Here is a 26,139-nt window from a genome sequence, read left to right on the forward strand (position 1 = left end):
TTTTAACTCACCTTCCTTTATATTTTTTAAAATTCGTGTCTAGTAACTATGTCCTATGTCCTATGTCAGGAAACAGAACTAGTATCAGAGATATTTGAATTTACCCTTTCATTATTTTTATCCTATGTCAGGAAACAGAACTAGTATCAGAGATATTTGAATTTACCCATTCATTATTTTTATCTCTATACGTAGTAGGCTTGTAACTGCGGGCACCTTTTTATGCACGCAAAATAAATCGTGCTAACCATTCCATTCAATTAATTAGATAGGTCATAGAGGGTTTAAATAATGAAAAAATAACATTAGTCGGTTCGTAAATTGCAAGCAGTCTAAGAAATGTAGTGGGTTGGATAATTCTATTATAATGATATTAAGAAAGTTAACTAGTAATACAGTTCTAAATAACTCCAAAGTGCAATAAATAAAATAAAGATATAGTATAAAAATGATGAGCATGTAAATAAAACACAAAACAAATTGAAAAAAATATGAACCAAAATTCCTGAATATGTATGCTAGCTACATCAAAAACATTAAAATTGTAGTGTGCTCTAGTTGCGCGGCGCCAATCCAAGCCAGGCCGCCTCCGGCTTCGGAGTTGCCTTTCTTGGCGGGTAAGGCGCCTTTGCGGTGATCCTGTCTCGCCTCTTCTCCAAGAAGCTGGCCAAAGAGTTTTTTCTAGCAATCGGTAAATCTGCAAACCAAAATACATAGTAGATTTTTTATTAGATTACATTACATGAGTATTATATTCGGGTTTGGATATTTAAGTAAGTAAATGGCTTACCAGAATCAAGAGACTGCTGAGCTGAGGCGGTGCTAGCTAGGGCTAAGATCTCCTGAGCTTTCTCCGCCGGAAAGTCATTATAGACCATGACCTTGCCGCCGTAGAATATCGTCATCGCCGCAGTCTCCACCTCCGTCGGTTTATTCTCAATCACCGATAGAAAATTCATTGTCTCTGTAGATCAAATTTATCATCTCTGATCAATAAACGAGAAATCTAATTAATCTAGCAACTAAGCACAAAATCAAAGGAATCAAATGTACCTTTTATTTCGGGGGTATGGGTAGGGGCAGGGGTTAAGCCAAGCGTGAGCTCGCCAAGGCTGCCATTCTTCTCCTTCAAATACTGCCTCAAAAGGCTGCAGGTCTGCGAGAATTTCGACCTGCCGCCGGAATCGACGGAAGCCATTTCTCTCTGTAGAAGGATGAGATTGAAATGAGGGAAAGAATCTTCAGATTCGATGAGATTGGAATGGGGAAAAGAATCTTGAGATGTGGTGAGATTGAAATGGGTGAAAGTGAGGTGATTTATAGTACTGCTCCATATAATTAAATTATGCAAAGGGGAAAAGAGCACGAGGAATATGTGGCGTTTGTGCATAAAATATGGTTATTGGTGGCGTGAATTGAAAGGATTGACACACGTGTTATTTGCATTCTCTCAAAAAAGCGGTGCATGTGCCGTGTTGCTTTGCAACTTGTACGTTAACACCGCGTTTGCCTTTTGCTTTTGGCCTACTTGGGCCTTTTGCTTGCAAGTTGCAACAAAAGACTAAAGTAGCCTTGGTTTGCTATTAGAAATCTCGGATGGAGTGAAGGTCCCACTAATTAGAGCATTCCCTTCAGTTGACTTGCGCCGTGTCATCAGCACGGTATGGTGCACGCTCGTCATTGTGACTTGACAATTATACCCTTATGAAAGGCTGTCTTCTAAGGGTTTCCACTACAGGGAGCCCGCGGCTATAGCCGCGGGTTGGGGCGGGGGGCGGGCGGGCTATAGTGGAGGGAGCGGGCGGACGGCGAAATGGGGGCGGTAGGGGGCGGACGGGCTTCAGCCGACTCCGGGGCGAGGACGCGGCTATAGCCGCGGCGCCTATAGTGGCGGCACCGACCGCCGCGGCTATAGCCGAATTTTTTTTTTTTTTTTACATTTCAATTCACCTATAAATATACCCCACTCCATTCATTATTTTCACACCATTCCAACTCTACATCTATAAAAATTTCTCTCACTACAATTTGGGGTCGGAAATGAACAATTTGTGGAGAGACAGCTGGAATGCTCTGGTTCAACAAGTGCAACACCAGGCCGCCCAGGAGGAAGCGGCCCGTTTGGCGGAGGAGGCGGAGAATGCGGAGGATGCGATCCCTCGTGCCATTACTCATCGGCGGACAATCCCACGAGACCACGTCGGTGCGCACCATCGTCTAATGGATGATTACTTTGTGGATAACCCCCGTTATCCACCCGAGATATTCCGCTGGAGATTCAGGATGTCGCGACGGCTGTTCAACTATATAGCGACGAATTTGGCGGAGCGTTACCGGTGCTTCAGCCTCCGGCGTGATGCGGCTGGCCGGATCGGGCTGTCTACGCAACAGAAGTGCACCGCTGCAATCCGGCAGCTTGCCTACGCCGGACCAGCGGATCTGGCATGCGTATTTCGGTGTGGCAGGTTCGAACAACGACATCAATGTTCTTCAGTCATCGCCGCTCTTCAACGAGGAGTGCCGAGGGGAGGGTGCAGAAATCAGCTTTGTAGCCAATGGTACGCAGTACAGTAGGGCCTACTATTCGTGAAGACTGTCCGCCAACCGGTTGTACCGAAGAAACAATATTTTGCGCGCAAACAAGAGAGTGCTAGGAAGGATGTTGAGCGGGCTTTTGGTGTCCTCCAATCGCGGTGGGCTATTATAAGGTGTCCGGCACGAGTTTGACACGAAGATGATGTCGCAGATATTATGTTAGCCTGTATCATATTCCCTAATATGATAATAGAAGATGAAGGCTTTGCGGCAGAGCGATGGGCACCGGAAGAAGGCGCAAGTACAAGTCACGGTGTTGCCTCCGCGCTGATCCAGATGGGCGTACCACAGAGTAATGAATATTTGATCCAACGCTTCGCTGATATGCGCAGGACCACATCACATAACACACTGCAGGCCGATTTGATTGAAGAAGTGTGGGCACGTAGGGGAGGTGGTGGCGCAGTGTAAACATGTTAGTGATTTGTACTAGATTAAATGTAGTGTGTAATTTTAATTTTAATTTTAATTTAGTGTGTAATTTTAATTTTAATTTTAATTTTAATTTTAATTTTAATTTTAATTTTAATTTTAATTTTAATTTTAATTTTAATTTTAATTTTAATTTTAATTTTAATTTTAATTTTAATTTTAATTTTAATTTTAATTTTAATTTTAATTTTAATTCTACTTCGTATAGTCGTGTTCTTCAAATTACGTATAGCCCGATAAATTTGTTCATAATTACTTGAAACATTAATAAAATGAAAGTTGATTATAAAATTTGGGGGCTATTGGAGGTGTCCACTATAGTGGCGGAAATAGAATTTTGGGGCTATGGACAACAAAAATGGGGCTATGGACAAAAACTGGGGCGAGGCTATTGGGCGTGTCCGCCTTATAGTGGACACTCTAAATCCTTGTTTTTTTCTGTTGGTTCTAGATATAAGAAAACTAATCGGCCGTAATACAACACAAATGGAAAAATACAAAATTGAAACGGAAATCCAATAACAAAACTCGAAACAATAAAACCGTTAATGCAGTAAGCCGAGTCGAGTAAGCCTCTTCCGCAAGACGATATACGCCTCAGTAGTGCTCTCAGATTAGCGTGTTTCGTCTCTGATGTAGCAGTACTGCTATCAGCAGAGCTCCAGCTAACTGAATGGAGGCGAGGGCAGAGCTTCGAGAAAAAGATAGTGGACATAGAGATAGAGAGCTTATGAATACAGAGAATGCTTGGACTGTTGTGTAGGAACATGGAATGACTATCCTATTTATTGGCCCAGTCCATTGCTGGGGGAAACACAGACTTAATGTCTGTCATGATGGGCTGGGCTATAACCGTCGGGGGTTAAAACCCATTACGGGCGTCTAGGTTCGTTCACGATGTGGACTTCGTCACGTGGCTTGCTACTTAGCTCACTGACTTGGAGTGCATAGGTGGTCTAAAAGAATTAGACTATACTCTGGATAAGCCCAAGCACTGAGCCCAATGACCAGACCCAAAGAACAACCCAAAGACTACCCAAAGACCAATTATCAAGATCCAAGTCCAACGCAAATGCCAAGACACTCAGCACTGGGTGCGGCGCGCGGTGTGTGCTTTATGGCCCATCTTAGTCCACTATAATTATAACATGTAATAACTCTTTTTATTAAGGGATAGCTGCCTTAAAAGTCATAAACTTTTGTCAAATTATGGTTTTTCCCATGAACTATAAAATTGGCGTATAATGTCACGAAATTTACGATCGGTTGTCGTTTTACCATGGTGGGTTTTCCGGCTATGAATTCAGCTGATATGTCTTTTTAAGTTGATGTGGTTGCCAAGTGAGTGTTGAGTGGATGACGTGGATGCCAAATTTTAATATGATGTGTCTTATCATCCTCAACCACTCCTCATCCCTACGTGTACTATCTTCCTCCTCATCCTTACCGCCGCTGGCAATTGACCCCGACTCCACCACCACCGGAATTAGTTGACCTACTCTCTCTCTGTCTTACTGAAGGGAGGGAGTCGTTGGAGGAGGTGGTGACGGCGGCGGAATTCAGAAACTCAGCGGCGGAGGAGCTTCGTGGAGGAGAGAATCCATATTCTCTACGCTTTTTTGTCTCTTCTTCTTCTTCTTCTTCTTCTTCTTCTTCTTCTTACTGTAGAGAGAATTCAAGAAGACTTTGTTGAATACGCCGCTGCGTCTTCTCTCACTCTTACTGCATTTCTGTGCCGGCGGTGGAGGTGGTGACGGTGGCGGCGGCGTCGCGATGAGATTTATGTGTTTCACACGTTTATAAATCTGTCTTCTACTCATCTTCCTTTTTCCGCGCTCTTTCTCGACTCCGTTTCTCACTTTCTTCGAATTCTGGCAGTGGAGCTTCCTCCGCTGGTGGCAGAGGCGGCTCGGGCGGCGAGACGGGATTCATCAAACTCAAATCTTTGTAAAACCTCCTGCTCGATCTCCCCTCCCTCAAAGCTTCACCCTCTCTCACCACCCTCTTTGCAACCTCCTCCGGCGGCGGCGCCACCTATTCAGCTGGAAAATTTTTACCACCCGCAGTGGGTTTATTCATAGAACTACGCCGTTTTAGCTATAGAAAACGACGTCGTTTTATGAATTTTTCGGTGATCTCCATGTCAGCTTTCAGGCTTGCCACGTAAGCTAATTTTCATCCGGAAACCATAGAATCAGGTCAAAATAGGAGATACCAGCAACCCGATAAAGTTCATGACATTATACGCCAATTTTATAGTTTGTGGGAAAAATTGGAATTTGATGAAAGTTTATGACTTTTAAGGCAGTTATCCATTTTATTAAACACTCTCTCCGTCTCCCTAAAGATATTTTACTATCATTTTTAGTTTGTTCCAATTAAAATGAATCATTACTAAAAATAGAAATACCTTTATCTCTATTTTATTACCTTTCTCTTATTTTATTCTCTCTACTCAACACACAAAATTAAATTGTTAGGGTTTGTATACTAGAAATCACCTTTCGAGTGATTGAATACTGTAAAACTCTAATTATTATTTTCCAATAAATGCAACAGATTTTTTTTGTCGTAATGTTGTTATGTTTTACATTTAATGGATGTTTATTGCATATTTAAATGTATAAGTGAACATAACAAAGTCTAAGTCTTTGTTTTAGTAGACCGGTTGTGGGCTGCGCTCAATTTAAGGTACGCAGTCAGTCCTGAACAAAGAAAAATAAGAATTTCACAACCTAGATAGGCCTAGACTACCTATCGTGAAAGGTTGCAATGTCAGTCTGATAATTGTAAGCCTTATTGAAATATGATGACGTTGGTGTGGTATAGTACTGAATGGATCTAACAGCAAGACAAGTCTTTATGCTATCTACTGAAAGACGAGGTCTTGATAATTAATTTCTTAATCAATGTACGTTAGCATTGAGTATACGATATTGAGTATCTACTACTTTGACTTACCAAAGGTGGGGGTTTTTCGTCACCCAACGATCCAGGTATATTGGGTAGTGGTGATCATTATCTGGCGGTGCTAGGATTGCTATTATATTGAATCGTGTGCGAGGAGAGTCTCGTTTGATAACATCCACAAGATGAGCTCGAAACAAGGTTTTATTATTCGGAACCTAGCTAGTTGGAGTTTGATTACTCTATGAATAATAAATAAGAGTTTCTTGCTAAGTCCACTCTTGGAAATTAAAACATGTTAATTAATTAAGTCCATAGCAGACATTAATTAATTAATGGATGTTTCTATCTTAAGCGCGGGAAATGAATTAAACAAATAAAAGGAAATTCGGAATACTTGTAATTTCGGATTTGGAAAGGCAATGCAATATTACTTCTGTAGTAGCTGATTGTAATATTCCAATATGAGCTTGTATTAAATTACGGGTTCAATTTAATTAGTAAAAAGCTAATTGGGTGAGGCCATGTCCAAATTCTTCCTTAGATCTCTGACTGGGCCCAATATGTGACTTAATATAAATAGGAGAATAAAGGAGACAGAAAATACACTTTTTCCATAACAAAATTTCGTCCACCTCAGATTTGAGAGAGGATTGAAATTCTTCTCCTTCCGTGAGTAGATTTCTGTCTTCGTTATTTAAGTCCTAGTACACTGGTGAGATTTGCCCAGACAAATATCAGTCTACAGTCCGGGACACCAGTCAGAAGATCCGAGGTCGAGTTCTGAAGACCTTCACGTGGAGAAGACGCAAGCCATCTTCGATTCTTAAGTGAATCAACGAGGTTAATTGGTTAACTCCGTAGTATGCATGTTTTAGGAATTGTTTGATCTAAAGCATGATTATAATTCAAGTTATGAGCATGATACGTGAGAAAATTATGCGAATAGAATTTGTCTAAATAATCAGCTAAATAGATCAAATTCATGTGATCAGTTTTTAATGTACGCTTCCGCTGCCAACCCCTTCATAAATTGCATAACATCTCGTGCCACCCAAGGAAGGAGTCATCTTCCTTGAGATGAAGGGAATACTAGTTTAATAAGGTTAAAAAAATAAAGATCAAAATGGTCATTTAAATTTTTTTTATACAGATAAATAAACATAAATTTAAAAGTTAGCATCACGTTGGACTCGAATATAAGACTTTTAGTTCCATGCATTACTATAATATCATTAAACAAACTCTAGTGGGTAATTTATTTTAGTTATGGCATCCCTACTCGGATCTCTAATTGGACTATTTTATAGAAATACCAAACTAAGACATCCATCATCCAATAGACTATGAAGCCCGCCCAATTAGGCCCAATTAATCAAAATTCCAAACTTAGAAATATATTATGAATATGATGGTATCCTATCTCCCATCGGCCACACCTTTGTGTGGATAACAAGCCTAACCCATCTTCATCATCACCAACCATGGCTTTAGCCACCTCCGCCGCTGTATTTTCCGGCTTCTCCACCAGGTCACCGTTTCATTATATTCTTCTTATTATTGAACTTCACCTTAACATGAAATAATCTTATGATATGACAGACCAAAAACCTCCCCATCTCTCCCCGGAAAGACACCTACATTGCCGCCAAAACGGCTCAATGCGACTAAAGGCCCGTCGAGCGTCTGCCAGCCGCTTCCCCCCGACCGGCCGCTCTGGTTCCCCGGCAGTTCTCCCCCCGAATGGCTCGACGGAAGGTATATATATTAATCTACCTGTTAGATCACAAGATCCAATGGACCGACAAACGTTTTGTGTTCTGCATATATATGTGTGAAGGTAGTTGTCATGGTTAAATCTGATCCAATTTTGCACTTTTCAGTCTTCCTGGGGATTTCGGGTTCGACCCGCTCGGGTTAGGATCCGACCCGGAGCTGCTGAAGTGGTTCGCGCAGGCGGAGCTGATGCACGCGCGGTGGGCTATGCTGGCCGTGGCCGGGATCCTGATCCCGGAGTGGCTGGAAGGGCTGGGATTCATCGAAAACTTCTCGTGGTACGACGCCGGCGAGAGGGAGTACTTCGCCGACCCGACCACGTTGCTGGTGATGCAGCTGGCGCTCATGGGCTGGGCCGAGGGCCGCCGCTGGGCCGACATGCTCAACCCGGGCTGCGTTGATATCGAGCCCACCTTCCTCCACAAGACTAAGCCCAAGCCCGACGTCGGGTACCCGGGCGGGCTGTGGTTTGACCCCTTGATGTGGGGCCGGGGCTCGCCCGAGCCGGTGATGGTGCTCAGGACTAAGGAGATCAAGAATGGGAGGCTTGCTATGCTTGCTTTTGTTGGCTTCTGCTTCCAAGCGGTTTACACCGGTCAAGGCCCAATTGACAATTTGATGGCCCACCTCGCCGATCCCGGCCACTGCAACATTTTCTCAGTAACATCTGTTCCCCTTGTCTCATTAAAAATGAAACGTTTCCTAAAATAAGAACATCTTTACTTTTTATAATTCTTTTGTTTAACTTTACTCTCTATTCATTAACTTACAAAATAACACTGCATAAAATCTCATGTTGAAAATGAAATGTTTCATATGTATGGGATAGAGGGAGTATTTCTTACTACATGAACTTTTCAGTGATTTTTTTATGTGTTTTTGGCAGGCTTTCACCACACACTCATGAAAAGGGAAGGTGATTTTGGATTCGGATGATTAAATGTACAAGTGGAATCATCTAGGCAATATTGAAAAGAATCTCATCTCAAAATGTTAGGATCAATTGGCATGTTTCAAAGTTAATTGTAAGTTTGTTACACAAAAGAGAAATAGTACTACTATATTTGGTTCGTATCCTTATAAATCAGCAGATGAATTGGTATAAAAAAAGTTACCATTGGAATTCTAGCGTAGGCCAGCTCGTTCAAGATCAGTTAGAAATCGGTTCTGTGATGATTCATATTACTCCATCTGTTACCCATTAATGGTCCACTTTTGTCATTTTCGTTCGTCCCCTATTAATTGTCCATTTTCACTTTTACCATAAATGGTAAGTAGACCCCACATTCCACTAACTTATTCTATTCACATTTTATGATAAAACTAATAAATAAAAGTGAGACTCATATTTCACTAACTTTTTAACTCACTTTCCTTTACATTTCTTAAAACTCTTGCCGAAATCAAAATGGACAATTAATGGGGGAGGGGGGAGTAATATAGATCTTCTTGGTCTATATAAATAGATGTAGCTTCTTTACTCACAAATTCCCAGCATCCTTTCAATTCAGTTTCTTGCTACATTTATCTCGATTGTTGAAGGCAAATTAAACTCACAAATTAACATGTCATCGAGATATGAAGCGGATAAGTTCAACGGTAAGAATGATTATGGGCATTAAAATCCGTGTCATCTCCAAAGTCCTTTTTTATGGGATGAGAGGAAATATAAAAGTAAGACCTACATTCTATTAACTTTTTCTTTCTACTTTTCTTAACAAAGTCTAACAATTTTTATAAAATTTACACCGAATAAAATGGAACATTTAATGGGACCATACAATATCATATTTCCCTCTTTCAAAGCAAGCCTTTTTTTATAGGTAAATGAATTTAAATTTAAAGGTGACGCCACGACCTTTAACCTCAGATATTAACCTCTCTACCGCTTGGCCAACTCTCACACACTCAGTACGCCTTCCCATCTTTTTGTTTAGCATTCACTTCCTCTCTCTGCGTGGGGTGGGGGCGGAAGCGCGGGCATCGTGGGGTCAGATGCCATGAAAGGGAATTTCCGGCGGCATTTCAGAGCGGTGGTAGGGTCGGGCCGATCCCTCTTGACCTGACTCCACCCTTGTTCTGCACAGTGGCAGTGTAATATGTGGCTATAGTTAATGTGCAACAAAAGTTTAATTATGCTTTTTATTTAGAGTGTCATTAGTAGGTTGGTTAATTATGACACTAGTCATTAATTTTCTAGCATGGGTTTTCATTTTCTAGAAGAGTTGTATGATATTCCATCTTTATACAATAGAGATGAAGAGTCTTTTGTAAATTGAATCATTTTCAAATCTATCGAATAAATTTTTTCTCCTTGCAAAACTTATCTCCATAACAACTCCTTAGACCATTTTCAAGGATACACTAAAACCTAAATGAGATAGGTAATTAGCTTCAATAGTACTCAAAAACCATTCCCATTTTTTGTTTTTGAGAAAAAAATACCTATCTTTAGGTTTACATCAAACCTAAAAGTTTTTCAAATCTTGTGAGTAAAAAAGATATAATGTAGAGAATATTCTTTTAAGTTTGAGTTTAGTGTAAATGGTTAGAGTAAAATCATATTTGATTTGACTTGTACATTAAAATGGGTTTGAGTCTAGTGTAAATAGTCAGTGATACTCTAAAACAGAAACTAAAACCATTATCTCAATCAAAAACAAAGAGAAATTCTAGTGTCAACGATCCAGGAGTGACGACGAATGGGATAGATATAATAAGATAATCCGCAATCTACCTAAGTAAGAGAGAGTAACATAAATTTTATTTAACATTTATTACTCTTTCCTTTTAGGCCTAGATACCAACAAACTTTATCTAATTTCACCTAGAAGGGACTGAATCAATAAAGTGTAGTAAACTGAGGTAGCTAGTTGGAAATAAATGAGTTACACGAAAGCAACATTGAAGAAAGTCATATAAATACAAGTAAAATGAATAGATTGTTAGATATGGCATTATCAAGAATTGTAGTAGTTTGTGCGGTGGCAATTGCTATCCAATTAGTACTAATATTTTCTTCGTCCTCATCTTATCCTGGTTTTCTTGAAAACCAGCCTTCTTCATCTCGTTTACCAGCTCCATCAAACGGCAAATTACAGGTTCCTAAATACTAATAATTATATAGCAAAATTGTTTGGCTTAATTAAAAACTAAACTGCTAAACAGGAGGTTGAGAAGCTAGGAGAAGGGGTGGTGAAGCAGCCGGAAGACGTTGCCGTAGACAAAAACGGAGTTGTGTATACGGTGACGAGGGATGGTAGCGTGATGAAGATGCACAGAAACGGAACGTGGGAGAATTGGTGGCATATCGATAGCACTGGTTTGTTAGGGATTACTACTACACAAACTGCCCATCTTATAATTTGCGATGCTTTTCAGGTAATCTAATCGTTTCTGTGGATCTATAAAAAATAGTCGAAATTATTAAAGTAAGAGAAAAAGAATTAGATAAAATAAAAGAATTATGACGGAGATGAGTGAAAGTGAGTCAAATTGAGAAAGAAATTTCTATTTTTTTTAACATCCCAAAATGTCAAAATCGAACTATTTTTCGTAGATCCAGCAAATACAAAATAAGAAAAAAATTAATAGTATTTTATGTACCCAAAGTTAAGCACCTATAAAAAATAATATTACCAAGTTTCAGTATATTTTTTAAATGTTTTAATATTTATATTCTAAAAAATACTACTCCCTAATTTTGAAAAAGAATGAAAGTTGGGGATAAAAAAATACTACTCCTATATTATTCTTTTTATTTTTACTTAAATGATATTGTGACCTTTCATATGTTGAGGTGAGTTTTATCAAAACAATTTATATAATAAGCTACAAATTAGGGACAAATGATAGTTTAATTTCTTTGGGATGTTGCTCATATCCGAAATAAGAGGTTGGGCCCACGATCCAGGTGAACCATGAAGATACTTTGAGTCTTTGATGCATATTTTTTGGGGTAGGGTGACAAATTTGTGGCAGGTACGTCGCTATATAATATTTATCTTATAAATGTTTTGGTTAATTGATGATAAATAGGGATTGCTTAAGGTTGGTGAAGAAGGTGTTAAGCTTCTTACATCCCACATTGATGGTGCCAAAATAAGGTGAGACTATATAATATATATCATGGTAAGCAATATTAGATTATATATGATATGATTAGCATAAAGCATTATTCATTGGAAAAATGTATCAACAACAACAATAATAATAATAATAATAATAATAATAATAATAATAAACTAATTTATAATAGGGTACGAGGAAATATTTAGAGTCGTTTGGAATGGACAATAATTTTATTTTTCAAAAAAATTAAACTCAATTTAATTAATTTTTTTTAAATATCAAAAGGTGTGGAGGTGGATGCTCTTATTCCATTTCATGGTTGAATTGCAAAAAAATCTACTATAAAAACTTCCCACGAAATCATTTTAATTGAGTAGCATCTAATTAAAATATGTATGAGAACTGAGAGGTCTGGAAAAAACAAACTAATGACATCCTTGACATTCCACAAGATTTGCAGATGATGTGATCGGATCGTCGGACGATACGTTCTACTTCAGCGACGCGAGCACAAAATTTGACTTTAGCAGTTGGCAACTCGATCTGTTGGAGACGGAGCCTCACGGCCGCGTACTCAAATACAACTCTTCATCAAACACGACGTCGCTTGTTCTTGACGGCCTTGCGTTTGCTAATGGCGTCGCTCTATCTTCAGACCAAGATTACTTGGTCGTGTGCGAAACATGGAAGTAAGTCATCGAAACAAATGAAATTACTAGCTTATTTAGAGCAACTCAGAATATGGCTTTTGGTCTTACAAATGTTTTACAAAATGTTTCAATGATGTGATTTCTATGCAACTAGAGCAGATATAGATGTCTGAAACATTGGCTTGAAGGAGACAAAAAGGGGCAAACAGAGATTTTCATTGATAAACTTCCAGGAAGGCCAGATAACATAAATCTTGCCCCAGATGGATCGTTTTGGATCGCTCTGCTAGAGGTTAAATTCTAACTACTTATAACTTAGTTTTTCTTCTTTTCACCTTATTATTTACTAGTATATGGGATATAATAAGTTGATAACTATCTTACATTGATAACTGGATAATTATGTCAACAACCTACGTTATGGATATGTCAACACGAAGATATTTGTACGTCAACTAAATGTAGTAGACATACATATATCTTTGTCTTCCTGTTGACATCTATGTCAACTACATTTAGTTGGCATATAAATGTATACATGTCACATAAGATTATGTCAGTTATCAATTTAAGATAGTTGTCAGGACTGTATTAAATTAACTTTTCCAAATATCCTATTTTTGTATTGTAGAGTGCTCCTATGTGGCCAAAAATGGTGTACAATTTGCCCGGGTTGAAATATATAACAGGGGCATTTCCAAAATTTTATAGCAAATACGTGACGAACGTAGTAGAGCAAGCAATGGTGGTGAATGTAGGAAGTGATGGGAAGATGCTGAGAGGTTTCGATGATCCGACGGGAAATGTGATGAAGTTTGTAACTTCTGTGGTGGAGTTTGAGGGCCATTTGTACTTTGGCAGTCTTTATAATGACTTTGTAGGAAAATTATCCCTCGCTGACTAGTTAGATTCTCTATTCAAAATTTGCTACGTTTACACTCTTATTTTACATTGTTCATAAATAAAAAAAATGGGATGTTGTTTGAGATTATATATATTGATGATGTATTATATTTATATGGTCGTTTTATATTGTTCAGAAATTAATACAGTAAATAAATTCAAAATTGAATATTGTTTGGAATTGTATATTTTCCTACTTCCACATTTCTATTTAACAAGGTCGACAGAATGTTAGTGTGTCATTTTGGATGTTAAAAATAGTTCAACTTTCATGCATACAGTACTTTGGGGGCTGTTCGGTTTGCAAGATTGGTTCTCGGGATTAAATATGTAGTATATTTGATTCATGAGATTGAATCTCATGACTCATTTCTAGATGGATAATCATGAGGTAATTAGTCATAGCCAATCTCCTACAACTAAAATAATCACAACTTAATCACATATTATATCTTGCTACTATTTTGTCTAGAAACTGAACGCCACCTTGGCTATTGTATCAATACTTTGTTACAAATGTGTGCTTGTATATGAGCAAAATTATGTTAACCGAATTGAGCAAACTCTTCTACTAACTCATTCCGGTCTGAACAGTTGAACCGTGAACTAATAGCTTTGTTGGTTCACTTTGTCATTTTTCTTAGTTAGACCAAAATTCAACCAAATTTGTAGTTTTTTTATATAATTTGCCCTAAAAAATATTGCATCCACTTAAATTTGAATAAAGAATAGCTTCACTATGCTTTTTTTTGGTAACAGTAACATTAAGTGTAAATCTGTACTGAGAGATGTGAAGAAGAGTGAGAATAAGTGGCCAATGTTTAGTGATATTGGTGGGTTGTATTTTTTGAGTCATTTGAAAAACGAGGTGATTGCGCCGATGCTCCACTTTGAAGGTGAACCTATAACCTCAATTCTGCTACATGGGCCACCGGGATGTGGGAAAACCATGTTGGCTCGAGCCATTGGCAATGAGGCCCGGGTGCCGTTCTATGAGATATCTGCTGTTACGTTGTAAGTCTGGAGTTTCAGGTATTGCGTTTTATGTCAAGATGGGTGCATTGTGGAACTTAATTGTGCATTTTGTGTAATGTTGTTGTTAGAATATGAATGGCTATTGAATGTCGATTGCAATTGCTTAGTAGACTAGATTATGCAAATTGCGTGACAGGCTTGGTGGAATCCTAATGTATATTACTATTATGGATTACATCGTACGACATAGTCGCGGAGATTGTCTGATGTATTTGGCTGAATGTTGGTTTGTCTTACATGGCAGTTTTGCGAAGTGTGAAATGCTTTTGTTGGAACATGAATGACCAAGAGGGATTGCATTTGCATCATATCATATGACCTGATTGTGCAAATTATGTGATGTGTTTGTTGGAATCCTCGTAGGGATTATATAGGAAAATTGTGTGATGTGTTTATCGGAATGCATCGATGGCTATTTTTAAGCAAAGCGTGTTCAATGTGACCTTAGAAATACGTTACTTCCATGTTGAAGCGTATGTTCTTGGTGATGGAGTGTTGAAAAGTAAAATGCGGAAAATAAAAGATTATTGCAGAAAGTAAAAAACGATGAGAACTTTAAAGACTACATTGTGAATGACTTGAATTCTATTCTCTCTATGGTTACACAACTATATATAGACTCTAATTCTAGCTAAACATGGAAAATATATTCTAATTATACTAATATCCTTTTTATTTGATTTTCCATAATCTTCATTGATTTCCTTCTTTATTCTTGTCATATCTTCATTCATTGCCTTCTTGTTCTCCAATTAATTAATTTCCTTATTCCAACATGAAGTCTTATTAGGTTTAAAATTGGCAGATATGGACGCGTTCTTCGTTTTCTGTATGTGATTGAGCTACCTGTTCGTAAATCTGAATTGTATGCAACAAAAACAGCTCAGTCGGTTTCACTATCTTATACTCCTACATTGCTGATATGCTATTTCACCATATTGGTAATCACATGAAGTAATCAACTAAATATTAAATTAGGCTAACTTTTCTACTTGTTCATTTTTTTATAGAGGCTTCCCCTGATTCATTGATTTCTCTTGCTAAACCACTGTGCCACTAAGCTTTCTCACTTCTCTACGTCCTAAACTGTAGATTTTTGTAAAATAACTTTTCTAAGGAATAAGAAGGATCGTGTTTCATGGAATTAATCCTCAATCATTGATAAGTCGTATTCTAGGCTTTGGTTACTGGTGAGTATAACGTGCATAATTGGAATATATCTGCAAAACAGTTGCTAAAGTGTGCAGGGAAAGTGTTCTAGTCAGTATGAAAAGGCTCGGGCAACTCAGGTGAAAAGGGCATCAGAATGTTGCTAGTTGTTTGCACGCTTTGGATTTTTCTCAACTCCGCGAAATGGGCTTGACAAGAGGAGAATGCTTCGAACTAAGTATTCCGGATGTTGATGAAATCAAACATAGGTTAGATAGTGCACTTCGTTCCCTCTACGCGGAATATGAAATGCGGTATAACACCGCTCACCAGGTACATGCTCCTCCTAGTCCTTCTACATTTGATTTTGGTGGAGGGGATTTTTCCAATGTCATGATCGATCCCGACGTAGTATCACAATTGCAAGATCTATACGGTACTACAACCAATAGGACTAGAGCGACTAGTGAATTAGATATATATTTGGAATCGCGCTCTATTTTTCAAGATGCAGGTCCTCCTACTCAACAAATTGACGTCCTTAATTGGTGGGGAACACATGACAAAGAGTTTCCGATACTCTCCATCATGGCTAAGGAGATATTCGCCGTTCCCGCTTCCACCGTCGCCGTTGAACAAGCTTTTAGTGTCGGCGGTTGTGTCCTAGACGACAAAAGGAGCAATCTCTCCGCCAAGAACATGGAAGCCACTATGTTACTTGACGATTGGGCAAAGGCGGACATGAGAGCACAAGAGCCGGATTTCGACTTCCGTGTAGAGAGTGATGGTGAAGAATTTTCTTCCGATGGCGATGACGAGGTCAGAAGCGATAGCACTCAACATTAGCAATGAGTCGACGGGGGCGGTGAACGGCGAGCACTGCCGACCAAAAAGGTAAGCAAGGTAAGAGAACTACGTGGGCTTTGATTCCTCAATAAAATTGTGGATACGTAGGCACCTCAACTTAAATTTGAAAAGTTTAACTTCGAAAGTTTAAGTTGAGCTCAAGCCCTTTTCAATTTTTTTTTCCCCCCCTATTTCATAGATCATTCAGGATGCGGCTATGTTGTACTTGAAGATCATTAAAATATATTCCCCATTTGATAAATATCAAATGCGGAATATATTTTAATGATCTTCAAGTACAACTTAGCCGCATCCTGAATGATCTATGAAATCTTACCTTGGAATCAACCTTTTTTTCTTGCAAAATGTTGCCCATTTTCTAAGCAAACACATATCAACACGCTATATACACATTACTGCATTTCTAATAGGGGCAATTTGATCTTCCAAAGCAATCAATGCATCTCGAACACACATAGTCAGAACATTATTCAAGCATCTAACATGGAAAAAATCAGAACAAACTATCTATTAGTACTAATTTTTTCCATGCTAGATGCTTGAATAATATTCTGAGTATGTGTGTTCGAGATGCATTGATTGCTTTGGAAGATCAAATTGCCCCTATTAGAAATGCAGCAATGTGTATATAGCGTGTTGATATGTGTTTGCTTAGAAAATGGGCAACATTTTGCAAGAAAAAAGGGTTGATCCCAAGGTAAGAGAACTACGTGGGCTTTGATTCCTCAATAAAATTGTGGATACGTAGGCAACTCAACTTAAATTTGAAAAGTTTAACTTTGAAAGTTTAAGTTGATCTCAAGCCCTTTTCAATTTTTCCTTTTTCCCCCCCATTTCATTTTTTTTAAATTTACCTTCCGAGTCCGACGAGGCGACGAGCCGACGCCCGACGACACTTGTAAATTATATTACATTGTTGTATGTTGTTGTATTGTATACTTATGTATTGTAAATTGTAATGTATCGTTGTCCGTTACAACTCAAAATCAATAAAATTTATTTCATTTTCTCCTTATTCGTCTTATTTGTGCTTGAATTATGCATTGTCTTGTTCCGATTTGTTGTATAAAGCCAAATTTCAAATTTTAAAAAAAAAATAAAAAAAAATAATTGAACCGGCGAAACCGCCGGTTCAAAAACCGGAACCGCCAAAACCGCCGGAAAACCGGCGGTTCCGAACCGGAACCGGAACCGCCCGGTTTTCGAACCGGAACCGGAACCGTGAAATAGCCTCACGGTCCGGTTCCGGTTCCGGTTCCGCCAAAACCGGAACCGCCGGTTTTCGAACCGTGGGCATCTCTAGCTATACTGACCAGTATGCATACCAAAAAGGCTCGAGATGGAGATGAAGGATTGCTGGGAAGATCAACCACAAGTAAGGGCAAAAGGGTCATTTCGCAAAGAGAGTCTACCCTAAAAATCATTGGCAGGCCTCCCTATAAAAGGAAGCCACTTGGAGAGAGGAAAATGATCATCAACTTTGAGAAACCTTCACACTTAGTTAGAATTCTCTCTCGGTAGATCTGTTCCTACAACCTCGTCCTTCATATTCTCGTTCCTCGCCACAGCCATGGTCACCTGAGTTCATCAGTCTGCCGGAGATCCACCGTCCTTCGTTCCAGCCAGTTTGTTGCGTAGTGATAGCAGTTCCATCGCCCGGAGTGGCAAAACAATCTTTATTTGCTTTCTTAGTTAATCGCACTTTGTTTTCTTACGTTGGATCGGTTACATTTTCGATATTTGCTTACATTGAAGTCTTAGTTGTGATCCAAACGTTTAATGATATGAAGTCGTTTTTGTGCATCGGTTCCTGTTTGATTCTGTTTCTTTCTGCCTAGATAGCGTAGATCTAGTTGTTACGGTAATTTCCAAGTGTTGCGAGCATGTTTTCATTTCCGAATTGATAGATCTGAGTTCATGAGTTTAGATAGCTGTTAGATTTTAGATCTGAAATGGTTAAGTGTGAAAGCCTAGTTTACGTGATTTCTGTCACCTTGCATGTCACCCAGTAAGCGTAATTTCAGTTTCGTTAGTTTAATCCTTTGATTTGGAGTTTAGATTGTAGATCTGTTCTTGTGGAGTTTGTTAACCTGAATTTCTCGTTCATGGAATCTGAGTTGTTCGATTTGTGTTCATACTTGTTGGAGAAGACAATGTCCACATCCAAATTTGGGACCACTTTTACTTTTTAGTTACTTTTTGCTTTTGTCCTTTACTTTTCTCTACTTTTTCTACTGGTACCCTACAGATCTGTCAGCCTAGTCACCTAACTACCACTTATTCTCTGATATGCCGTTTCGCCTTTTATAGTAACCCCGTACCTCCCACATAATTTCTGAAACATAATGTTCCCTACTCTCACGTACACATCTGCTTATCAATCATCTTTCACCTCTCCTAGTCAGTAGAGTACCATCATTAATTCCAGTCTAGTTAGAATCTCAACCCAAAACGTGGTAGCTAACCAATCCTTCCAGAATATCTCCACAATTTCCAAAGCGCATTCATCTCTGTGGGATTCGACCCTTACCTCCACTATACTAATCAGTAGAAGTGGGTTGAGGAATTTCTTTGATAGCCAGGTTCAGGCTTAGCTGGGGTTTCCATCCTAATCAGTAGGAAACGACACCTGCACAAACCTGCATCTATCAAATGGCACCGTTGCCGGGGACGAATGACGTTATTAACTGTTATTGTGTGTGATACTTTGGCGTATATATTGTTCATAATTTTTTCCTTTTCATTTTCTTTCAGTTTATGAGAAGCAGTTCGGCTCCTGACCAGTGGAGACCGAAAATACTCCAACGAGGGACTATACTTGTGACCACTCGTTCTGGCCTGTCGGCGGCCCTGTCTGACCTAGACACGAGTAGTGACAAAGAGCAAGACACCATAGAAGGAGGAATACCAGAACAGGTGCTACAGTTGGAGGGTAGCCCAAGGAGAATGGCTGCTATATAGATGAAGACTCGGAGATAGGGACGCTAAATGGGTAAACCGCCGCAAGCTATAGTTGTCACCCCAGGACAGACGGCTTGTGATGTGAAGCCCCATGTTATTGCAATTCTGCCCACGTACTGTGGAAAGAGCTATGAAGGCCCCTACGAATTCCTTCATGAGTTCTGTAAGATTTGTAGGGCATAGAGAAGGCCGGCGGGGGCAACTGAGGATGACTACAGATTGAAGGCTCTGCCGTTCGTCGTAAAAGAGGAGGCCAACACATGGTTCATGCGCCTGCCACCCGACTCCATTGAGAGTTGGGCCGATTTCAAGTCAGCCTTCTTAGGCGAATTTTTTCCGTCATCTAAGACGAGTGCGCTGAAGAGAGAGATCACCAGTGTGAAACAAGGTTACGATGAACCCTTGAGTGATTATTGGGCGAAGTATATGAGTCTTTTGGATGCATGTCCGAACCATCGTATGGCCGATATAGAGATACATCATACCTTTTATGAGGGGATGAACAAGGCAACAAAAGACTTGGCAAACTCCTCGTCAGGAGGAAGTTTCACACAACTGAGGGTCAGTGAAGCGAAAAAGGTCCTAGGGAAGCTTCTGAGCGCGAAGAAGGAATACGACAATTTAAGGGTCGGCTACAGCAGAGAAAGAATTGCGAGTGCTTCGTCTACTGACTAGGAGCAGAAGAAAGAGCAAAAGATGGATTTGAAAATGGAAGAGCTAAAAAAGGCACTCCTGAGCACGATCGAGAAGAACGCACCACCATCTTCTCCAACTGGGAGCTACAAGGGTGCAGAGCAGGGAAATCAAGGGCCGAGCTATGATCAGCCTAATGACTTCGTCAACATGGAGCAAGTCAATGCTGCAGGGTATTATAACTCTAGTGGGAATTGGATCCAGGGGAGACAGCGGGACGCACTATGGAGGGACCATCCAAACTTTCGATGGGGGGATGGAAATCAGAATCAGAATCAGAACCAAGGTCAAGGTCAGAACCAATACCACCCCACCCGAACCAGAATCCCAACCGTGGGTGTCAAACACAGATTTTGCATGTTTTTAAAGACTAGATTTGACTTGTTTTAAATTTCAATCATGCAAATTATGTTATTAAATTTCATATGTTATACATTTGGTATTTTTGACGAGTTTGTTGATAAATGATAGAAAAAGGTGAAAAAAGGCCAAAGTGCAGCAGCCTCTGTTCGAGCCCATTCTTCCAGCGATTTTGAAGTTCAGTCAGTGCTTACTACATGCCATTCTCTTCATTTTCGAAAGATCTTCGCTTGGATATCTTGCATGTCTCAATCGGAGTTCTGTGAAGAAGGTTATTACAATTCTACGAACATTGCGCAATGCAGTCAAAGCTGACGGAAATTTGGGCGGAAATTCAAGAAAGAGAATATATTATTAAATTGTGAAACCAAATCTCTCTCATTTCTTGTAGGGCACGAAAATAACCAAGACTAACCCTTTTTCTAGCATATAAATACTCCAAAACCTAATTCATAATCCCCATCTCAGAGCATCCAATCCTACTCCCTCTCTACACTTTCTTCCATTCCATATTCCATACATAATTTCATCCATCTTCCATTGGAGCGGAGCTCTGCAGATCCAGGCAAGAGAAGACTGAAGATTGAAGATTCAACCTTGGGTTTTATCAATTTCTTTCATGTCTAGTACTTTTATTATTGATTTTACTACTTGTCTATGAGTAGTTAAACATCATTTTTATATTTTTTGGTGAAGACTATTATTATGAACATGTTTTGATTTATTGAATTGAACCTTTTCCTAGCTCTTGTGATTGTTTTGCTTGTTCTCGTGCTTTTATTGTTCTTTTGTCTGGACAACTTTAGAACTATGTCCGTCTAACTAGATTAATCGAGAGATAGCTAGTTTTACGTGGTAAAAGGAACGAGTACAACACATAGGTTTATCTGCACTCGAGAGAGGGGACCCTTTGTGAGGACTTGAGTCTTAGGAACTTAAGGAGTTAGAATCTAATATATTGGAAGGAGACTTTGATAGTTAGAGTCTAATCTACTGGATAAGTGCACTCGAGAGAGGGCTTATCTGAAAATCGCGACTTTCCTAATAATCCTGGAGACACATAAAGGTAAAGGTTCTGTGAGATTAATCATCACTAGGTCGTAGTAGTTGGATCCTAAAACTCTACTTTCTTTAGCCTGCTTTGTATTATTTTATTTTTATATTTGTTTATATTTATGTCTAGTTTATAAAACCAAAACCCAAAACTCCGTGTCTCTAGATAGTATATGACGCTTAGTATATGATAGCCAGTTGCAATCTTATTCCCTATGTTCGATATCCCGGTACTGACCTTTAGCTATACTAGTTCTACCCTGTAAACTTGCAGGTATTTTTAGTGCTAATAAATAGTGCATCAATCTAACCCCATAGCCAGATCCCGCAGAACCAGAATCCCAACTGTGGCCCAGCGAATCCCGACCACCAATCCAACTGGTCAGGAAGGAACCAACAACTCCATAGCCAGATCCCACAGAACCAAAACTCATACTCTGTCTATGTACCACCCCACCAGAGAAACTTCCAAAATTACCAGAGTCAGCATAATCAAGGTTCCCAACATCAGCAGAACCATTTCCAAGGCCAGAACCAGAATCAATATCATCAAGACCAGTACAACCCTCCTGGCCAGTATAACCACTACCCACATAATCAGAACCAGCAAAACTTCCAAAATTACCAACCCAACCAAAACCCCCAGTATAACCATCACCAAGGACCAAATCAGTCCCAATATCCTAACATGTCGAGGAGATCTATGGAGGACATGATGGGAGAATTGCTCGCTTCGCAGCAAAGTCCAATAATGAAGTAGTGCAGGGGATGCAGCAGAATGCCCAGAATGAGCATAAGGCGAACATAGACATGATGAATAGGCATTTGGCTCAGCTGGCGAGTTCAATGGGTGAAATGAAGGGAAATTCAGGAAAACTCCCATCTACAGTCCATGTTCCTGAAAAGGCAAACGTGAGCAAGGTCACATTGCGGTCCGATACTGCCTACGAGGGACCCCAACCGAAGAAGCCCAATGGAGAGCCTAGTGGGACAAATATTCTAAAGGACGTCGTCTCGGAGGGAGAGCTCAACAGACCTCTACCTCGGATGCAGGATCCATTCTTTTTGGATAAAGCACCATTGGAAAAGAATGAAACAAAAGGCGCACTGCCCAGGAGAGACCCTCCTAAGGAAACGGAACCCACAAAGGAGGCTCCAGCCCAGAATGTACCCAAGGAAAACTCCGAGAAGGGTGTTGAAGGACAGATTGAAGAGGCGAAAGGAAAAAAACCATTCCCTTACCGTTTCGTGACCAAGAGGAAGAAGGAAAACCCAGTGGATTACATGTCAATTTTTGGGAAGCTGGATGTCACCATACCATTCCTCCAAGCCGTGAAGCTACCCCCGCTTGGAAAATTTATCAAAGAATTCATAGCCGGGAAAGCCCAGAAGGATGGAAAGATCGTGGTGGAAGGGATAGCGTCAGCAATTGTGCAGGAAAATCTACCGCCCAAGAGAGCTGACCCAGGTATGTTCACTTTGCCTATAACTATAGGAGACGCAAAAATCGAGCATGCAATGTGTGATCTGGAGCTTCTATAAATGTTATGCCATTGTCAGTATATAATTGACTGAAGGGAGTAACGTTATCGAGCACTAGGGTATTAATCCAACTGGCTGATAGGTCATACATAAATCTGAGGGTGTGCTAGAAAATGTGTTGGTGAGAGTGCATGATTTTACTTATCCTGCTGACTTTTATGTGATCAAGATGAGTGAGTCTGAAGCTAGAGAGTCTAGTGGTATTTTGCTAGGGAGACCATTTTTTAGAACAACCAAGACAATCGTGGACATGGCTGAAGGTACAATTTGCATCGATTTTCATGGAAAGAAATTCACATTTGATATCAATGAGGCCATGAAAAAGCCTATCGATTCTGAAAATCTATGCTACGTTGATGTAATTGACCCCCTAGTCCAAGATTTTCTTGAGACCGAATTATTGCAGGAAAAGCTCCAAGCGTTGGATGTGTTTGAGCAGGCTGATGTAGAAGCGGCTGCATGGTGCGATCTGATCAGTAGCCAAGGGTAAACTGACGAAGAGATAGAAGGAGCAATTAAGGACTTCTGCCAGAAATCCGAATTTATTGGAGCCGCATGGGCTAAGCTACCGGTCAGCATAGATGAATTTTTAGATGGAGAGTTAGAGAAGGAAGGGGATGCTGCAAGGAACCCTCTACCAGCAGACACACTTCCCCCACAAGTTGAGTTGAAGAAACTACCAACAACACTGAAGTATGCTTTCTTAGGGAAGGAAAACTCGTACCCGGTGATCATTAGCGGCAGCCTGACGAAAGAACAAGAAGCAAAAGAGCAATTGGATGGAGCCTTACAGATTTGGTGGGAATAAGCCCCGACGTCTGCATGCATCATATCAGGCTAGAAGAAGGGGCGAAAGCACATCGAGACTCACAGAGGAAGGTAAATCCCGATATGCAGGAGGAAATATTGAAGGAAATCTTAAAGTTGCTGTCATTAGGGATTATCTACTCGGTACCCGATAGAGAGTGGGTCAGCCCTGTCCACATGGTTCCCAAGAAGTCCGGGATTCAAGTAGTTCAAATGAAAGGAATGAGCTGATACCAACAAGGCTAGTCACTGGTTGGCGAATGTGCATAGACTACCGCAAGTTGAACGCCGCAACCAGGAAAGACCACTTCCCCCTACCGTTCATCGATCAGATGTTGGAGCGACTGGCAGGGAAGAAGTACTTTTGTTTTTTGGATGGGTACAACGAGTATTTTCAAATCTACGTGAACCCTGAAGACTAGGATAAGACCACCTTCACCTGCCCATTTGGAACCTACGCATACAGACGCATGTCGTTCGGTCTTTACAACGCTTCAGGAACATTCCAAAGATGCATGATGAGCATATTTTCTGATCTGATCGAGGAGTGCATAGAGATATTCATGGACGACTTTACAGTGTACGAAGATTCTTTCAACTCATGCCTTCATCATTTGGATGTAGTCTTGGAGAGATGTCAAGCAAAGAGCCTAGTCTTGAATTTTGAGAAGTGTCATTTTATGGTCACAAAGGGCATCGTCCTAGGGCATGTGGTGTCAGAGAGAGGTATCCAGGTGGATCAAGCCAAAGTGGACATCATTTCCAAACTACCTTTCCCTACTGACCAGAAGGAAATAAGGGGTTTTCTGGGGCATGCAGGATTTTATCAACGATTTATAAAAGACTTTGCCAAAAACGCCCAGCCCCTTACCAGACTTCTTCAAAACGAAGTGGAATTCAATTTTGATGAACAGTGCAAGGCTGCTTTCAACCTCCTCAAAGAAAAGCTGGTATCTGTACCAATTATTCGGGCTCCTGACTGGGATCATCCGTTCGAAATGATGTGTGATGCCAGTGATTACGCGATGGAAGCTGTTCTGGGTCAGAAGATCGACGGGAAAAGGTATGTAATTTTCTACGCGTCTAAAACTTTGAATCAAGCTCAAAGGAATTATGATACCACTGAGAAGGAGAAGGTATGTAATTATGTTAGCCGTGGTGTATTCATTCGAGAAGTTTCGGCAGTACTTGTTGCGATCCAAGGTCATCGTTTATACTGACCATGCAGCCATTAAGTATCTAGTTACCAAGAAAGAATCCAAACCCCACTTAATCCGATGGGTACTCCTGTTACAAGAGTTCGATTGGGAGGTAGAAGACAATAAAGGGGTCGAAAACAAAGTTGCGGATCATTTGAGCAGGATAGTGCAAGATGGGAGCAGCGAGGAAGTACGAGATCGATTTCCTGAGGGAAACTTGTGTGAAGTGATTTTCGCCTCCAGAAAAAAATTGACTAGGAAGAAGTGATGAAGCTTACTGGCCAGGATGTGACAGAAAAAAGGAAAAGAAAAAGTAGGGCAGGAGCCATGGTATGCGGACCTAGCCAACTACTTAGTTTCAGGAGAGCTTCTAGAAGTGTCGAACGTCACCAAAGCTCAAAGAATGAAGATCAAAAGTGAAGCAAAATACTACTTTTGGGACGACCCATACCTTTGGAGGGTAGGAGCCGATCAAGTGATAAGAAGATGCGTTCCTGACTAGGAGCAGAGGGAGGTGCTAATACATTGCCACTCCTTAGCATGTGGAGGACATTTCGGTCCCAAGAAGACGGCAAGGAAGATTCTGGACAGCGGTTTTTATTGGCCAACCCTAAACAGAGATGCCTACGCATTCTGTAGAAGTTCTGAGCGTTGTCAACTGACCGGTGGGATCTCTGCACGAGATGAAATGCCACAAATACCGGTCATTGTTTGTGAGTTGTTCGACATATGAGGAACGGACTTCATGGGTCCTTTTCCCTCGTCTTATGGGAACTTGTATATCTTAGTCGCAGTTGACTACGTCTCCAAGTGGGTAGAAGCCAAGGCCACAAGTACGTGTGAGGCGAAGGAGTTAGCCAAGTTTCTCAAGAGTAACATTTTCAGTCGGTTCGGAGTACCAAGGGCCATCATATCCGATCAGGGAACCCATTTCTATAACCGCACTATCGAAGCCTTGATGAAGAAGTACAGTGTGCACCATAGGTTATCTAGCCCCTACTACCCGCAAGCAAACGGTCAAGCGGAGATCTCTAACCGAGAGATAAAGAAGATTCTGGAGAAAACGGTCAACCCTTCTAGAAAGGACTGGAGCATGAGGTTAGAGGATGCTCTATGGGCTTATCGGACAGCCTACAAAA

General features: G+C 40.3%; 3 protein-coding genes across 3 annotated transcripts; 2 read left to right on the forward strand and 1 right to left on the reverse strand.

The window, feature by feature from the left end:
- Window positions 1–333: 333 nt before the first annotated feature.
- Window positions 334–1,318, reverse strand: LOC121747097 (protein TIFY 11c-like). The gene is made up of 3 exons (XM_042141079.1): window positions 1,054–1,318; window positions 791–964; window positions 334–697 (listed from the first exon to the last, which is right to left on the reverse strand). Exons 1-3 carry the CDS (start codon window positions 1,196–1,198, stop codon window positions 555–557), a joined length of 462 nt encoding a protein of 153 aa, XP_041997013.1. The 5' UTR covers window positions 1,199–1,318; the 3' UTR covers window positions 334–554.
- Window positions 1,319–7,370: 6,052 nt separating this feature from the next.
- On the forward strand, window positions 7,371–8,833 carry LOC121747110 (photosystem I chlorophyll a/b-binding protein 6, chloroplastic-like). The gene is made up of 4 exons (XM_042141099.1): window positions 7,371–7,465; window positions 7,537–7,692; window positions 7,818–8,370; window positions 8,597–8,833. Exons 1-4 carry the CDS (start codon window positions 7,419–7,421, stop codon window positions 8,615–8,617), a joined length of 777 nt encoding a protein of 258 aa, XP_041997033.1. The 5' UTR covers window positions 7,371–7,418; the 3' UTR covers window positions 8,618–8,833.
- Window positions 8,834–10,661: 1,828 nt separating this feature from the next.
- Window positions 10,662–13,448, forward strand: LOC121749806 (protein STRICTOSIDINE SYNTHASE-LIKE 4-like). The gene is made up of 6 exons (XM_042144449.1): window positions 10,662–10,811; window positions 10,879–11,091; window positions 11,749–11,816; window positions 12,234–12,470; window positions 12,591–12,723; window positions 13,063–13,448. Exons 1-6 carry the CDS (start codon window positions 10,662–10,664, stop codon window positions 13,333–13,335), a joined length of 1,074 nt encoding a protein of 357 aa, XP_042000383.1. The 3' UTR covers window positions 13,336–13,448.
- The last annotated feature ends 12,691 nt before the right edge of the window (window positions 13,449–26,139 follow it).

The sequence above is a fragment of the Salvia splendens genome, chromosome 9 (genome assembly GCF_004379255.2).
Source record: "Salvia splendens isolate huo1 chromosome 9, SspV2, whole genome shotgun sequence".
NCBI classification, from domain to species: Eukaryota; Viridiplantae; Streptophyta; class Magnoliopsida; order Lamiales; family Lamiaceae; genus Salvia; species Salvia splendens.

Coding starts and splice junctions, on each gene's coding strand:
- LOC121747097 (XM_042141079.1), bottom strand. CDS start 1,198: ATGGCTTCCGTCGATTCCGGCGGCAGGTCGAAATTCTCGCAGACCTGC. Junction 965..1,053: donor CCATACCCCCGAAATAAAAG/GTACATTTGATT, acceptor TTTGATCTACAG/AGACAATGAATTTTCTATCG. Junction 698..790: donor TCAGCAGTCTCTTGATTCTG/GTAAGCCATTTA, acceptor TTTGGTTTGCAG/ATTTACCGATTGCTAGAAAA.
- LOC121747110 (XM_042141099.1), top strand. CDS start 7,419: ATGGCTTTAGCCACCTCCGCCGCTGTATTTTCCGGCTTCTCCACCAG. Junction 7,466..7,536: donor TTTTCCGGCTTCTCCACCAG/GTCACCGTTTCA, acceptor ATGATATGACAG/ACCAAAAACCTCCCCATCTC. Junction 8,371..8,596: donor GCCACTGCAACATTTTCTCA/GTAACATCTGTT, acceptor TGTTTTTGGCAG/GCTTTCACCACACACTCATG.
- LOC121749806 (XM_042144449.1), top strand. CDS start 10,662: ATGGCATTATCAAGAATTGTAGTAGTTTGTGCGGTGGCAATTGCTATC. Junction 11,092..11,748: donor TAATTTGCGATGCTTTTCAG/GTAATCTAATCG, acceptor GATGATAAATAG/GGATTGCTTAAGGTTGGTGA. Junction 12,724..13,062: donor TTTGGATCGCTCTGCTAGAG/GTTAAATTCTAA, acceptor TTTGTATTGTAG/AGTGCTCCTATGTGGCCAAA.